The following is a 16999-nucleotide window of genomic DNA, read 5'->3' on the forward strand; positions in this document are numbered from 1 at the left end:
CCTCAAAGACTCCAGCCTATTGTGGTGATGCATGCCTGTAATACAAGCTCTTGGTTCTTGTACTACATAGTAAGTTCCTGCTAGCCTGGGTTACAGGTTGCCCTGTCTCAAGAAACAAGAAAAACACAAGATTCTAATGAGACTATTCATATAAACAAGTTTAATGTAAATAACATGGAATACAAAAATGATTAGAACCATTGTTAAAAAGTGTCTAATTCTACCTTTAAAAATCATTAAAATAAATAAAGCAGGACAATGATCAGAATAATACCATTATAATCATATAAATAGAAAAGCTACTTTTTTTAAGGATGGAACAAAGACGGTACCACACTTTTTTTTTTTTTTTTTTGGCAGCTCAAAAGCTTCAGATGCCCATGATATGGAAACCAGGGTGCTCACCCACTGATGAAAGAACCGTGGGTCTCTAGACCTGCCCTTGGGAATTCTGACATCACTTGACAGATGAGACAGGTGGTGTGGTGTCTGCACAGAACTGTACCAACACTTAGTAAAATAGTTATTTCAGCTGTTGTACCTTGTCCAAGTATGTGGAGTATTAGGATCAGCAATGTTTAGATGATCTAGTTATAACAATAGATGTGTCCAACTCCCTATAATGTGAGAAATGATGCACCCTTAAGTCTATTTAGGTAAATGAGGCAAAGATAATTTCATGTGATAAAAGCCTTATTCAGTATATATACATACATTTAAAAATGAGCAGCACAGAGCAGATACAACTCTTTACCACCCTTACTCTTGACTACTTCAGAAATGAAGACAAACTTTAGAAAAATACAATGCAAGAAAAGATTCAAGTTGAAAATATATTCCTTTGGTTAAAAATCACCCCTTTATGATCATGTGTATTCTTGTGACGCAGAGCAGTCGCAGCAGCACAGGCATGCTCTTGTGTCACTGCTACGGTTGCTTCCAGTCTAGAAGGAATGGAGCTCACTTGGCTGCAGCAACAGATGAACAGGAAAGCCCCGGAGCATTATCTTGACTGTGTTCTTTACTTTAGGTACCTCCGACACATGTAATTTTCTTCAGACACTGTATAGCCAAACTTTTGGTAGAAGCCAACGTTTTGTGGTAGACATTCAAGGGTGATCTTGTAACAGTTCAGCTTCTTGCTTAGCAAAGTCAGAGTTGATAATAACCTGAAATTTTGAAAAGGGAAGTGTGGGAGACAGTATAACCAAAATGGGCCTTGATGGTGACACAGATTAGTGTTATACAAATAAAAGTAGCATTTATTAGTATTCCCTTACATATACAAATTAAGTTGATAAGCATTTAAATTCCAGAAGCATTTTTATTTTGTTTCAAACAGCGGTTCCCAGCCTATTAATAACTAACTCAGCCTATACCTCTTTTTTATTATGGGAGGAGGGGTACAAGTCCAGCATGAATGGAGGTCAGAAAAGGACAATTTAGTGTAGTTTTCTCCTGTAGATGGGCTCTGCAAATCCAACTCAGGCTTATCCTGCAAGTGCAGTCACCCTCCCCCCCATCTTGCCAGCCTCTAAACCTTTTTATTATTAATAAATTGTAACAATTTATGATGTGCTGAAGAGATGATTTTCTAGAGGACTAGTGTTCAGTTCCCAGTACCCATATAGCTGCTAACTGGATCTCCACTTGCAGGTGATCTGTTACCCTCTTGTTATCCTCTTCTGGCTTCCTGACCTCTACAGGCATCAGACATGCAAGTGATTCACAGATATATCCAGGCAAAATAACCTATATGCATAAAATTTTTACAAAAATTCACACAAAGGCTACAAAGCTGGCTTAGCATTAAGTTAAGAACATTGGCTGCTCTTGGACCTGACTCCTGATTTGATTCCCAGCACCCACATGGTAGCTCACAATCATTTGTTACTCTTGTCTCAGGGCATCTGAGGGCACCAGGAACACATGTGGTGTAGAGATATATATGCAGGTCAAATACCCACTCAAGTAAAATAATTTTTTAAAAAAGAATTTACGTATGAGCCTAGGTATAGTGAGTGGCACACACTTGTAATCTCATTGAGAGTCAGGGCCTGCATTATTTTTATGAAAGGCCTCAAGCTGGCTGTGGTGGCACACCCAAAGGTGAAATAAAGCAGGAAGGTGCGAGATTGAAGGTCATCGTTTTCTACAGCAACATGAGACCATAAATCAAAAGACAAACCCCAAAATACCTTGTTTCAGGGGCTGGGGATGTAGCTCAGTGATGACGGTTGCTTAGCATGCAGAACGCCCTGAGTTCCCATCTAACACTGTAAGAGGTTGCACATTAAGGTACCTTTGTTCTAAGTCTACTTCAACTATACACTTGCTATGTTCACATAAAATGAGTAATAGCTATAGTTTTGAGTTATATAGCCTTGGCTGGACATGGGCATGCCACCATGCCAAGCTTCTTTTTAATGACAATGTAAATCAGATAAACTCAAGATTAGTCTGAATAATATTGTAGACATACTATTCAGAAACCGTCTTTCAAAGCCCAAGGAATCAAAATCCTGCATTAAATATATGATCTAAGCTGGGCTGTGGGGCGCACACCTTTAATCTTAGCACACAGTAGGCAGAGGCAGGTGGATCACTGAGTTCAGGCCAGCCTGGTCTACAACCAGGGCTACACAGAGAAACCCTGGTCCCAAAAACTGAAAAGAAAGCAAGTGATCTAGCTGCTCTAAGAGATTAAAAACTCCAAAGGTGCTAACTAAAGGGTTTTCTCCTGTATATTTAGACAGATCCTGTCATACAGCCCACGCTAGCCTTGAACTTGATGTGATCTTCCTGACTCAGTTTCCTGTGTGCCAATTTTATAGCTAGATACCACCAGCACATCTGCCTTTTATGTTTTAATAAACAATTATCATTTTTGAAAAACAAAACTTTCTAAGATTTTAGTTAAATGGATTGGAGGAATAGTAAATGCTGATATGTAGCACAAATTCTAATTGATCTTAGTAAAACTTAGATATTAGGGGGTGAAAACTGAGAGATCAGAAAAGCAGAGTAGACAGCCACTCTACCAATGCTCATACTGAAGAGGCAATCCTGTCTCTATGAATCCTCAGACTGAATCCTCAAGATTGCATCTGAGCTCCTGTCTCGTCCCACATTGTATTCCTCTCAGTCCAGCCACATCCTTTCCCGTCTCCACCTCCTTAGTGCTGGGACTGAAGGCATGTGACTCCCATACTTGGATTAAAGGTGTGAGCCAATATTGCCTGGCTGTTGCTCTTTGATACTGGGTCAGTCACTATAGCCCAGGGAGGCCTTGAACTCATAGAGATCCTTCTGCCTCTGCCTCCCAAGTGCTGGGATTAAAGGTGTGTGCCACCACTGCCTGGCTTCTATGGCTTGGCTCTGCACTGCGATCTTTAGCCAAGCTTTATTTATTAGATTACAAACAAAATATCACTATACTGATAGTTCATACAGTCAAGTGTTACAAATACCTAGAATACTATCTGATACATACTTGAGAAGACTCCGATTATATTTAAAGGGAGATTCTGCTTATAACTTGGCTATAAACCTATACAAATATTAAACATTCCCTTTGATTTTAATCTGACATAGGCACTGGGTACTCACTGTAACTTGTAACTGCTCAAGTCTGAAAATGCTAGTATTAAAAGTTAAAGAGGTTACTTTTTATAAGCACTGTTTTCCACTACTCCAGAGGCTGAGACGGGAGGGTCACAAGTTCATAGCGTCAACTTAATGAGACACTTGTCTCAAAAAGAAAAAGCTAGGCAAGGTACACACCTTTAATATCAGCACTAAGGAGGCAGAGGCAGGCAGATCTCTGAGTTAGAGACTAACCTGGTCTACAGAGCGAATTCCAGGACAACAAAGGCTATACAGAGAAACCCTATCTTGAAAAAACAAAACAGTGTAGAGGGGGTGCTACTAGAAACAATGCAATTCAGTTACTTGTTACTCTTGATAAACAGAATATGTTTTCAGTTCTCAAATTCTGGGGTGAAACTAGTAACACTTTTTAATTTTTCATTAAACTCAGTCTAAGATACAGAGTGAGAATGAGTTCAGAATAAATGAAGATCAGAAATAATCAGGAAAATCTTATGAAATAAGTTTCTTGGCAAGAGACCAAACTGGGACAGGCCATCCAGTCTGCCGGGGTTATGTATACTTACAGTTTGCCGAGCTGCTTCCCTCTGCATGCATCACTAACAACGACGTCTTCTACTCTCCCTCTCTGCAAGCAAGCACAGTTGGACAAGATGAACCTTCAGCCTGTTTTCCACTAAGCTAGCAAGTAAGAGTTACAATTCCAGTCTTTATTATAGCTCCAATCCCAATCACCATAATGTAATCTTGTCATAAAGATGGTATATCCAGCTTGTTGCTTAATAACAATTTACCAATTTCAAGTGCAGAAACCAAAACCAATAATCCTACAGAGTGCTTTATTTAGTTTTTGTTTTGGGGGACAGGGTTTCTCTGCAGCTCTGGCTGTCCTGGAACTCACCAGGCTGGCCTGCCTTTGTCTCCTAGTGCTGGGACTACAGGTGAGCACCCTCACATTTCTGTATGAGTAAGTGTGCGAGAGTGTGTGTGTGTGTGTGTGTGTGTGTGTGTGTGTGTAGGTCAGACTACAACTTAGAACTGTTGCCTCCTTCCACTGTGTGGGTCTCAGGGATGGAACCTTGGGTGATTAGGATCAGTGGCAAGTACCTTCACCCCTTGAGCCATCTCACTGGCTCATCTGATTGCATTATAACTCACAGAAACATCAGAAAAGTGTCTTCTACTAAAGAATTCCAGCAATGAAAAATTATGGAAAAACTGATTTTGCTAATGAAGCTTCCAAGTTGGTTTCATTAGAAATCATCTGTGCATTTTGCTCATAGACATTAATGTGAGCACATACCTTAGCACACGAATGGATAAATTTATGTTCTATTATCAGAGTTGCCGTAGCAACAATTTGTCCTAGGGTCACATCTTCCACAACTGTAACATAGTAATCCCCAGACTTCTTCATATGCTCAAAAGATTCTGTGGAAATGTCAAAAAAAAAATGTGTTAGATAGTGGACATTCTATTTTATTAAATTCAAGAAAAATACCAGGCTTGCCTGACTTCATCTTTAAATATTAAGGCTGTTTTCCCACAGGGCTTTAGTTTCCACTTTTTTTTTTTAAAGACAAAGCAAGTGAAGTAGACTGAACATGAGATATTTATTTATTTGTTTGTATGTTTATGGAGACAGGGTGTCACCATGTTGCTCTGGCAATTCTAAAACTCACTGTGTAGACCAGACTGGTTTCAAAGAAGAGACCCATCTGCCTGCTTCTGCCTCCAAGCTCTGGAAATAAAAGGGAACACCACTACACCTGGCTAGTTTAAACTTATAAAAGTACTTTATTTATTTAAAATGCCAAGGAGCAGAAATATCAGCAATCAGCACTGAGTGGTCCATACATTTAAAGTCAGCTGTTATTAGAGCATGGAGAGAGAGCTTGCCCTCTGTGCCGGAAACACATATAATCTGCTAGCAAAGTTAAAACTCGGGAATATTTTAGATGAACAACACTGTATGACAGATAAATTGTACATGTTGCTGTCTCTGTGACTAATTAAAATGTCAATATCTGCCAATTTAATTTATATTTATTTAAAACTAACACTCGCCAGGCGGTGGTGGCGCACGCCTTTAATCCCAGCACTCGGGAGGCAGAGGCAGGCGGATCTGTGGGAGTTCGAGGCCAGCCTGGTCTACAAGAACTAGTTCCGGGATAGGCACCAAAGCTACAGAGAAACCCTGTCTCGAAAAAAACAAAAAAAAATAAAATAAAATAAAAAAAAATAAAACTAACACTCAAAAATATTCAAGGAACAAAACTGCAGGGTTTTACAAGAGCCTTTTATATCCACAATCCATACATAGTCTTGGCTTCAAAATATTTTTGACTAAACAGTTTTCCATTTGTTTTTCCAGTGTTTCATGATTACATATTTGTTCTTTTAGAAACAGGATCTTTGTTTGCTTTGAAAGCATCTTACAAAGATGACACAGATACGTCCCCACTTAAGCAGTTTTTCCCAAGTTGTACAACAAGTAGAAGCAAAGCTACATTCACAAATAATGTTTAACACTTTAAACTGCTGGAAAACGACAGTTCTCATCTAACCTGATATGTATGCAAACCCAAAGTTTGTTTATTTTTTGGATTTGGTTATGTTTTTCAAGACAGGGTTTCTCTGTAGCTTTGGAAGCTGTCCTGGAACTAGCTCTTGTAGACCAGGCTGGCCTTGAACTCACAGAGATCTGCCTGCCTCTGCTTCTTGAGTGCTGAGATTAAAGGCGTGTGCCACCACTGCCCAGCTAAACCCAGAAGTTTAAAAGTTTAATTTGATAATGAAATTACTGTGCTTAACATAATCACATGGAAGGAGATAACTACAGTAAAAGGAAAATGAAGTGGTTCCCTAGTAATCACCAAGTCATTGCAAACATTTGCATTCTATGAATGTGGATGGCTAGTTCATAACCCTCAGCTCTTTGAATGACTGGGCACTGGACAGCATGCTAACCATTCAGACAAGGTACTCTGTGGTACTTACTCATGAACTGCTCGGGGCTGACGACGCCAGTCTCTGTCAACTGACCCAGTACCTTAAAAAAACCTAGTTTTAAAACATTTCAAGTCAAGAGAAAAGTAAAAGAAAGATTAAAATATGAAAAGAAGCAAAATGTTCACTGGGTTAAAGGAAATTACTTTTTCAAAATGCCATAATCATGTTTCCATTATAATCTTTTTTTTTTTTTTGGGGGGGGGGGTTTCGAGACAGGGTTTCTCTGTGGCTTTGGAGCCTGTCCTGGAACTAGCTCTTGTAGACCAGGCTGGTCTTGAACTCACAGAGATCCGCCTGCCTCTGCCTCCCGAGTGCTGGGATTAAAGGCGTGTGCCACCACCGCCCGGCTTCCATTATAATCTTAATCAAATTTCCCGCAGACCCTGTTGCGTCACGTACATAGATAACACTGTAAGACATGTTTGTACTTGCACCTATTTTTTTACAATCAGAATAGCAAATAACAGCTTTCAACAATATCTGCCCGCATAAAACTAGAATTGTGCAGACCTTAATATCAGTAATTACAGAACCTGCATATACACTTGTTCATTGCTATTTAAGTTTTTTTAAAAAGGGATACTGCATTTTCCTCAATACTTAAAGTGCAAGATTCTCACCTCCACCACATATCATTTGTAAGCTAACGTGCAACTCACAGAACACTGTTGAGACAACTTTATAAATTTCTAATTGTACTAATGCTAATGTAGCTGGGGCATGGTGGTGCACACCTTTAATCCCAGCACTCAGGAGGCAGAGGCAGGCGAATCTCTGTGAGTTCAAGGCCGGCCTGGTCTACAAAGTGAGTTCTAGAACAGCCAGGACTAACAAAACAAAACAAAACAGAAACACTAATGATAATGCTAAAAGTACATTTAAAACTTTGAGTCTTCATTTTTCTACATGCAGTAATTCTGACCGAAGTTACTTTCTTCAAATACCCATGAAGAAGAAAATAGTGAGGTAAAATGTTGATTATTTTTTTATTACCAAAGTTCCAGAAAATTATTTTGGTTAATTTAGATATTAAAGAATTAGGGACTGGAGAGATAGCTCAGGAGTTGAGAGCACTGGCTGTTCTTCCAAAGGACCTATGTTCAATTCCCAGTGCCTACGTAGCAGCTCAAAACTGTAACTCCAGTCCCAGGGGACCTTGACATTCTCACAGACATAAATGCAGGCAAAATACTAATGCACATGTAAATAAATAAATCTTTAAAAAATTATATTGTCCTTCAATTTGTCCAAGGAATGTTATTTCTGACTGTCTAGCTTCTTGAAGAAAAACTCTTACATGTGTTTATACATTATAACTTCATTTTTGTTTTTGAGACATCTTTTTGTATTTAGTTATTTTAAATACATTATAATATCTGGCCTCCATGATACATACCCATTACAAGTGAGTGCTCCAGTCATTTTAAGTACAAAATCAAGTACTGTTCTTTTATTTTTTTTTAAGATTTTATTTATTAAGTATACAGTGTTCTGCCTGCATGTATGCCTGCTGGCCAGAAGAGTGCACCAGATCCCATTATAGATGGTTGAGAACCACCAAGTGGATGCTGAGAATTGATCTCCAAACCTCTGGAAGTGCTCTTAACCTCTGAGCCATCTCTCCAGCCCCTCAAGTACTGTACTAAGTTAGCATCATGCTTATGAAAAATGCATCAGTTTCTAGTCAGATTTTGCAAACTAAAGTTGGAGCAATACCTTTATTCAAGTCTGCAGTACAAAGAGGCCTCAAAACCAAGCCTTCTCCAGGATTCTTTGGAGAGATGGCTGGAGAAAATGTGGCTGTATTCTGACTCCAGTCCACTTCTTCAAGCAGACTTGGGTCAAACATAGGCGTTTCATCGGGTTTCATCTTTCCAGTAAAATCTAAAATAAAATTTCAAATGTTAAGAGGCTTTATTAGTCTAAAAAAAAGTATGCTTGATAAGAAAGTTAATTTCATCACATTAAATGAATTTTATAACACTATATGAGTTATTTTACTTTAGCTACCTAGAATCTACAATAATTTTACTGTCAGATGCAAAATGGATTGCCATTAGGGGTGAAAATAATGGATGAAATCAAAAACAAAACTTTAAAACTCCATTTCCCAGAAGGTCCCTGAAGACATTTTATCCTTGTGGGCTGGTGCTACTAGTGTAGTGGTTCTCAACCTGTGGGGTAGGGGTGGGGGCTGTCAAATGACTGATTATTGGGACCACATACCAGATATCCTGCATACCAAAGATTTCCATTATGGTAACAGCGAAATTACAGCTATGAAGTAGCAACAAAGATAATTCTATAGGTGAGTGTCCCCACAACACAAGGAACTGAATTAAATATCCCTGCATCAGGGAGTGTGAGAACCACTGCTCTCTAGTAGAACACCGACGTCTTGTGGACCCTCGTGTTTGTACAACTGCAATCTTGCATCTTAGTGCTAGGCTCCCCATTATTCGGCATCCCCATCAATAATGACTCACTTGAGCATGTGACCTGTTTGTTTTATATGAACGACGAAAACCGTAACTGGGGAATTATTCAAATTACTTCATTATTCTCTGCATTCTTAGCCATGACAGATACTGAGTGTCTGCATTTTGTTTTCATGACGGCTTATGACGGCTTTCTTTTGAAAAGCCTGTGTTAGCTGCTTCTAAACAGTTTAAGACTAACCTGTGGGTTTTTGTTTGTTTTTTTCATCCTTTGCAACAGACATAGTGGTGTATGCTTGTAATACCAGAACTTCAGGCACTGAAAGAAGGGTTTTAGACTAGTCTGGGTACACTGTGGGTACTGCCTCAAAACACACATGACTAATGTGATATTGAAACTCTGTCTCAGGAAAAAAAAATTATGAAGTCATAATAAATTTAACCAGTTACTAGTTTCAGTTTCCTGTACATTTAACTAGATGGTCCTAATCTGTGAATAATCACAGATATGTAATATTAATTTGGAAGTACTTTATAATTCTTAAATAAGCAATAAAAGATGTATCCTTATTTATCCCCAGGATAAATAAACAAACCAGGAAGTAGACAGGAACTTACTCCTGGGCGAACAGAAATAATAAGGCAGAGACGGCGGCACAGGCCACCAGTGAGCCCTGCAGCATCTACACCACTAATTCTGCTCCACAGTAGGACGTCTGTCACCTTGTCAACTACTAGACCAGCAGAGCTGAATCCCCGCTCTGTTGTCAACTACTAGACCAGCAGAGCTGAATCCCCACTCTGTTGTCAACTACTAGACCAGCAGAGCTGAATCCCCGCTCTGTTGTCAACTAGACCGGCTGAGCTGAATCCCCGCTCTTTGTCAACTACTAGACCAGCAGAGCTGAATCCCCGCACTCTGTTGTACCAGAGTCAGAACATCACTTGCAATCTCTAGTTTGGAAATGAGAATTTCAGACTAATCAAATGTATAAAAGCATTCTTGATAGAAATAACCCATTGTCCAGGCACCAAGAAATGACTATCGTGTTCTTTCAATATGCTGTTTACAGGGGCTAGAGAGATGGCTCAGAGGTTGGGAGCACTGGCTGCTCTTCCAGAGGTCCTGAGTTCAATTCCCAGCAACCACATGGGGGCTCACAACCATCTGTACTGAGATCTGGCGCCCTCCTCTGGCCTGCGGGCATACATTGAGGCAGAATGTTGTATACATAATAAATAAATAAATAAATAAATCTTTAAAAAAAAAAACAAAAAAAATATGCTGTTTACAAAACAAGCAGCGACATTTGGGTTCACTTGAACTCTCTTCAACTAGTAAAATCCTGTGGTAGCCAGAGAAGGGGAAGATGTTGGGAAGGGAAAGCAAGATGTGATTGACACCAGATTCCCTGAAGAATTTTAAAGAACTAAATGGGTTATTAATAATTGATTCCCAGAAGGGCAGTGGTGGCGCACTCTTTTAATACCAGTACTTAGGGACGAGGTCAGCCTGATCTACAGAGTGAGTTCCAGGGCAGCTGGAGATACACAGAGAAACCCTGACTTGAAAAATCAAATATAAATAAATAAATGATTGATTTCTAAAAGAAATGCCTTAAAGGCTCCCAGATAAAAGCTATATGCGCACTGAACTGCACAGCTGAAGTTCAGTCTCATCACAAAGTAAAACCTGCAGCTCCCAGGTACCTGAACACATGGCGACTCTTAGGCTAGGGAAGACATGCAAGCTGTACCCCCTCACCCCTGTGGGGGGGGTGGCCTCACTCTGTAGTTCTGCTCCTTCCTCCCTTATTCCTTGCTAAACTGGTTGTCACGCATGCTGAAAAAGCCAAAGGTCAGAGCTCAAGGTAACTTGTGATTGGCACAGTAATTTCTAGCCACATTCTGCTGATCAGCCACCCGTGTCCAAAGGCACATTATCTACACGGAAGCCACATAAATGATGAAGGAGGAGAACTAAACAGCACAACACCATCAGCACTTTCTAGGAAGAGGGATTCACGGTGTAGCTTAGGTTGCCCTCCCACTCTTTGTTGTATGTGTTGTATGTGGGTGGGGTACATGTGCACATGTATGCCTTTGAGTGTGGAGGCCCCATGTTGACATCAGGTGTCCTCAATCACTTCCACTGTATATACTGAAACCAGTTCTCTCCCAAACCCTGAACCCACTTTTTAGGTTGGTGTGAACAGCCAGTTTACTCCCAGGATCTGTCTCCTATGCAGCAAGCACAAGCCCTCCCTACTTCCTTACATGGGTTCTAGCAATCAGTCAGAACTCTGGTCCTCAATCTTGCATTGCAAATGATTTACGCTCCCAGCCACCTCCCTAGTCGACCTCCCACTCTTGATTCTGCTTCCACGATCCCCATGCTGAGATCACAGCAGTGTCCCACCATGCCGGACTCCTTACCAACTTTAAATCCATTTCTATCACCCATTACTAAACAGATGAGGACAGTCATTGGTCCAGTTAAACAGAAAAGATCTAAGTAATAGTCAAACTCCTTTTAAAACATGATTTAAAAAACCTCAAACAGGAAAAAGCCTATCTTCCTAGTCATAAAGATATGATTCATGCCTCATTACAAGCTAACAAAAATTCAGATGAGGTGGCAAACACCTGTGATCAGGTGCTAGGAAGGCTGGGTCATGAACAATGGAATTCAAGGCCAGCAGGGCTATCACAGTGACACCTGTCTCAAAAAAAAAAACAAAAAAAAAAACAAAAAAAACCATATAAAAACTAATTAAAGGATTGGAGTAAACATGAAAAATTATTTTTAAAGTTGGTTTTTAAAAAGCCATACACCGGGCTGGAGAGGTGGCTCAGATGTTTAAGAGCACTGACTGCTCTTCCGGAGGTCCTGAGTTCAATTCCCAGCAACCACATGGTGGCTTACAACCATCTGTAATGAGGTCTGGTGCCCTCTTATGGCCTGCAGGCATACATGGAGGCTGAACACTGTGTACATAATAAATAAATATATCTTTAAAAAAAATAATAATAGCTCTTTTCCATCTTCCTCTCCGAGAGGCAGTTTCGCTTCTGCCTCTCTCCCCACTTCTCTGTCTCCCCCCCTCCTTCTCTGTCTCTTTCTCCTCTTCTCTCTCTCTCTCCCTCTCTCTCTGTCCCCCCTTCACCCTTCCTCCTCCATAACCCCCTGAATAAACATTCAACCTCAAAAAAAAAAAAAAAAAAAAAAAAAAAAAAAATAATAATAATAAAAAATAAAAAGCCATACACGGCCGGGTGGTGGTGGCGCACACCTTTAATCCCAGCACTCAGGGAGGCAGAGGCAGGCGGATCTCTGTGAGTTCAAGGCCAGCCTGGTCTACAAGAGCTAGTTCCAGGACAGGCTCCAAAGCCACAGAGAAACACTGTCTCGAAAAAACCAACCCCCCCCCCCAAAAAAAAACACGAAAAATCAAAAAAAAAAAAGCCATACACCAAACTTCATTTATAATAGTACTGAGGTTTTTTGTTTTGTTTTCTCCCCAATTGAGTATGTTTTTTTAGAGACAATTTCAAGTTTAGCTTCCCAGCCTCTGAATGAGATTGGATACATACATACATATATACACATCCATACACACACACACACCCGTGCACTGGGTAGGGCAAACTTAAGGTTAGCCCCGGCTACATAAAACCTTCATTCTTTAAAGGTCCATCGCCAGCTAACTAAAGTTTGGTTCTATGAATAGAAATATGCAAACTGTAAATAACTCACGGCACTGGCCCACCAACCTGCTGGTTTACCTGCTAAGTTAGCACTCGAGGACAAGGCGTGAGCGTGAGTATTGCCTTGGCCCTTGTGAAGCAAACCTCTAGGCAACTAAGAACGAAGACACTTCAGAAAGTCACAAAGAAAAAAGACTGCCACACTGTCCCAAGTGACATCACAAAAGCCATACACCAAGTTTCATTTATAATAGTACCGAGGTTTTTGTTTTGTTCTTTTTCACCCAACTGAACTTGACAATTTCAAGTTTGGCTTCCCAGCCTCTGAATGAGATTGGATACAAATGGGGAGCAGTTGCTCTTAGGAAAACAAAAAGGAGCAACAAGTAGTGAACACTGAAGACCGAGATCTACAGATTTCTAAATATGATCTACAGCCATATCAAAATTCCTTGATAGGTGACAGGCAGGTAGAGCTCTTCAATCCAGTTGGATAGTTGGAGCATGGCTTTCCCAAGACTAGCCTAAAGGTGCCTGTGATGAGGGACTTCCCGTTGTCCCTTTGAGCTCTACCACAGAAAACGGACGACAATCTTTGCATCACGGTATCTGCTTCTACGTGGTCGACCTTATCTACGAATTCTGCCTTAAAATTCTTGGATTAATTAAGGGGTGATTATCCCAACAAAACGAATCCCCATTTATTTTTACATTAACAAATTTTGTGTTTGCCTTTCACAAACATTAGTTCCTACACATAACAGAAATCACACGGCGTTTGTAGGGGTACAAACCCCCGATCCCCCACCCCAGGCTTCAGACAGTCTGAGCAGGTGGGGTTCTTCAGAGCCGGAGCGTGTCTTCAGCAGCTCTGACCGCTGGAAGAGTAAAACGGACCCCAATGTTAAGCTCCCTTTCAGAGCAAAGGCGGCAGACAGGGCGAGGACTGGCCCCAAGTCCCATGCCACGAACAGTCCGGTTCCTAGGCCATCCAGGACCCTGCCCGGCCGGAGCGCGGGCCACCATGCTTAGGCGCCGGGCTCCTGGGCAGGGGCGTCCCGGCCTCCGCGGTCTGCAGCCTCAAAGCGGTCCCCAGCCCTCCCTTCCTCCCGTCTGAGCCCCGGGTCGCCTCACCACACCGAAGCGATCCACGCTCCCCTCCAGGCGCGTCAGTCTCCCGGCCGGTCACAGCGCCGCATCCGGATCCGGCTGCAGCGCCAGCCCCACCCCCTCCCGTGCCCCCCCCGCGCCGCAGCCGTAACGGCCGGGCCAAACGTGGCAGGACCGGCGCCTCCGCCCTGCCCCGCCCCGCCCTCACGCACGAGCTGCGCGCGCGGAGGCCGAGCCACGCACACCATTCCCAGGCTCCGGGGGCGCGGGGAGAGGCGGGGCTGCGGGAGGGGCGGGGCTCCGGGGGCGCGGGGAGAGGCGGGGCTGCGGGAGGGGCGGGGCTCCGGGGGCGCGGGGAGAGGCGGGGCTGCGGGACAGCCGGGGCTGCGGGAGAGGCGGGGCTACGGGGGCGGGGCTACGGGGCTCCTTGACCACTCTGAGGTGCGTCACCAGTTTACTTACCTTTCAGGCGCGCCCCTGGCTAGGTGCAAGCTTGTGCCGCTCACGCCTTACCTGGAATAAATTCAAAGGAGTTTAAGCAGCGTCTTGCGATGCCCCCTGTGGGTTCCTTTGATTCTCAGAGCCCTAAGGCTCCTGCCTCATTAGTCCCCTCTGTCCTCTGTCCTCTCCCTTCACGTGCAGTCCGTTAATCAGGACTTCAGTTGCTTACTGGGGATCACGGCCTCTGATTCCCAAATGTCTGACACAGGGCTCTTCTAGAAACTTGAGTTGGGGTCACTCATCCATCCCCGTCTGGACTGTTCTTTTATTTCTGCATATCTTTATTTATTTATTTATTTTTATTGAGTCCCTCCACATTTCGATGACTGTCCAGAGGAGGCTGGGTCTCCTCTGCCTCCCAAATGCTGAGATTAAACGTGTGTGCCACCATGCCTGGTGAGCATGGTGGGCCCTCGCAAGTGCGGCACTTCATGATCTCAGGAGCATTTCAGCTCGCTCTGGGGAAGAAGTGGCGCTGGGTACTCCAGACAGTAATGGGCAGATGCGGAGGCCAGGCCTCTGAAGAAAGCATTTTACAGTGCGCCATACCCAGAGCTCTTGGCCTGTAATGTCAGTAGTGGGGAAACTGAGAAATACGGCTTATGAGAGGAAAGACTGCCCTTCTGTGGGCTCCCACCTCTGAAGTGTTTTTCCTAAGTAAAACAGAGATTGGAGCCCCTGCTTTTTTAGAAAGTCACACAAGTGATAACTCTTGTTAAAATTAGAAGGTATTTATTCTCAAGGCATAGGTTCAAAAGGCACAACGTCTTATTTCTTTTCTTTTTTTTTTTTTTGATTTTTCGAGACAGGGTTTCTCTGTAGCTTTTGGTTCCTGTCCTGGAACTAGCTCTTGTAGACCAGGCTGGCCTCGAACTCACAGAGATCCGCCTGCCTCTGCACCCGAGTGCTGGGATTAAAGGCGTGCGCCACCACCACCCAGCCACAACGTCTTATCAACAAGAGTTGTATTTTGCCGGGCGGTGGTGGCGCACGCCTTTAATCCCAGCACTCGGGTGCAGAGGCAGGCGGATCTCTGTGAGTTCGAGGCCAGCCTGGTCTACAAGAGCTAGTTCCAGGACAGGAACCAAAAAAAAAGCTACGGAGAAACCCTGTCTCAAAAATCAAAAAAAAAAAAAAAAAGAGTTGTATTTTCTCTCATTTTGAGATTTAAATTTAAAGGTTTTGTTGTGGTTGTTGTTGTTGCCAAGATTAGTCTTGGCTACTTGTGCCCTGTCTAAAGGCAAACAAGTACCTGGTATCGTGGCTCAGACTTTTAATTCCAGCACTAGAAAAGCAGAGGCAGACAGATCTCTGTGAGTTCGAGGCTAACCTGGTCTACACACAATGAGTGGACAGCGTAGTAACCATTGCGTTTTGACATTGCAGGCCACACTTCTCCAACACATTTTAACTTTCATTTTTAATGGTTCTCACTATTAATGCCTTTCCCTTTGGAAAATGTTGTGGGGACTTTAATAAAGGATGAAAATGTGTAAAATGGTAGCCTCTCCTAAACAAAATAATTCTTTGGGGAAAAATCCCCACCACCTTGGAACCAGAAACACGACGGCGTCCTCCTAATTACACCAAGAGCAGGAAAGTTGGAGATTTATCAGGCACGCCTAATGGATGAAATGCCTACAGTTCAGAGCCTGAGGCCATTAAGTGAAGGAGCAAAACAAATGCCATTTTGAAAAAGAACCCGGTTTAGACAGGACCTAACCAGAGGGGGTGAATGCAGTCCAGCAAAGTCATAAACATTCCCAAGAAACTGTGCTGTCCTGGTCAAAGTGACCCCCACAGGGTACCCAAACAACATCTGTTTACATCTGCTTGTTTCAAACATCCTTGTAGGCACCTGATTAACCACTGTTTTGCCCCTGCGTTTGGCACAGGGTCAGCAGATGTCTGGAGAATGTAACCAGGGAGGCTGTTGCTATCCCCTAGATACCAATAGCCTAACCTAAGCTAACGGCCTTCAGCTGTGACCTTGCCTTTAGCCAATTGTGGTACAGGCTAAATAATTTTGTGACTGTAACCTTGTGACTGCTTTGTGTAGACCAGGTCCTTCTCCCTCCATCTGCTGTGTCAGACTGTGAGGCAGAGGACCCTTGCTAGCCCGTACTTAATAAACGAAACCTTGCTTTTGCATTCAGAAGTGTGGCTCTGTGGTGGTCTTCTTGGGGGTCCTTAGACTCAGGCACAACATAAGGACAAGACTTTCATTCAGAAATACAGAAAAATCAAGATGGTAAGGTAAAATGGGGAGAGAGGAAGAATCAATGTTTTTTCTTAAATGCCAAACCTCTCCACTGACACAAATAATCCCAATCAGACCAAATTAAAAGGTGCCCAGGTTTAATAGAAGAGAATTCTCCCCGGGTGGATCCGGGAAAACATGGAGAGGGGAAGAGAGAGAAAGGGAGACCATGTGAAACCGGGACACCACGGGTAACCCAGAGACCATGTGTTCATTCTCTGGGGGCAGTTTAAATAGTCTGTAGGAGTGCTCTTGACCTTCCCTGGGGAGGGGACACCATGTGGCCAGCTTTCTCATAGGTGGAGTTTGGACTGAGGCAACTCCCAGAGGAGGGAGCTTATGTCAGGAGTTGGGGTGAAGC

General features: G+C 42.8%; 1 protein-coding gene across 3 annotated transcripts; it reads right to left on the reverse strand.

The window, feature by feature from the left end:
• Positions 1 to 140: 140 nt before the first annotated feature.
• Positions 141 to 13989, reverse strand: Gnpnat1 (glucosamine-phosphate N-acetyltransferase 1). 3 transcript variants are annotated; one of them, XM_041633976.1, is made up of 6 exons: positions 13902 to 13989; positions 8338 to 8505; positions 6610 to 6672; positions 4913 to 5040; positions 4176 to 4237; positions 141 to 1169 (listed from the first exon to the last, which is right to left on the reverse strand). In XM_041633976.1, the coding sequence occupies exons 2-6, from the start codon at positions 8489 to 8491 to the stop codon at positions 1022 to 1024; spliced, it is 555 nt and encodes a 184-aa protein (XP_041489910.1). In that variant the 5' UTR covers positions 8492 to 8505; positions 13902 to 13989; the 3' UTR covers positions 141 to 1021. The 3 variants fall into 3 exon arrangements, with proteins under 3 accessions (XP_041489910.1, XP_041489911.1, XP_041489912.1); XM_041633977.1 differs by having other exon boundaries at positions 13907 to 13980; XM_041633978.1 differs by lacking the exon at positions 6610 to 6672.
• Positions 13990 to 16999: the final 3010 nt, after the last annotated feature.

Source organism: Microtus oregoni, unplaced genomic scaffold (assembly GCF_018167655.1).
Source record: "Microtus oregoni isolate MIOR12 unplaced genomic scaffold, Mior012 000045F_ref0000178, whole genome shotgun sequence".
Taxonomy (NCBI): Eukaryota; Metazoa; Chordata; class Mammalia; order Rodentia; family Cricetidae; genus Microtus; species Microtus oregoni.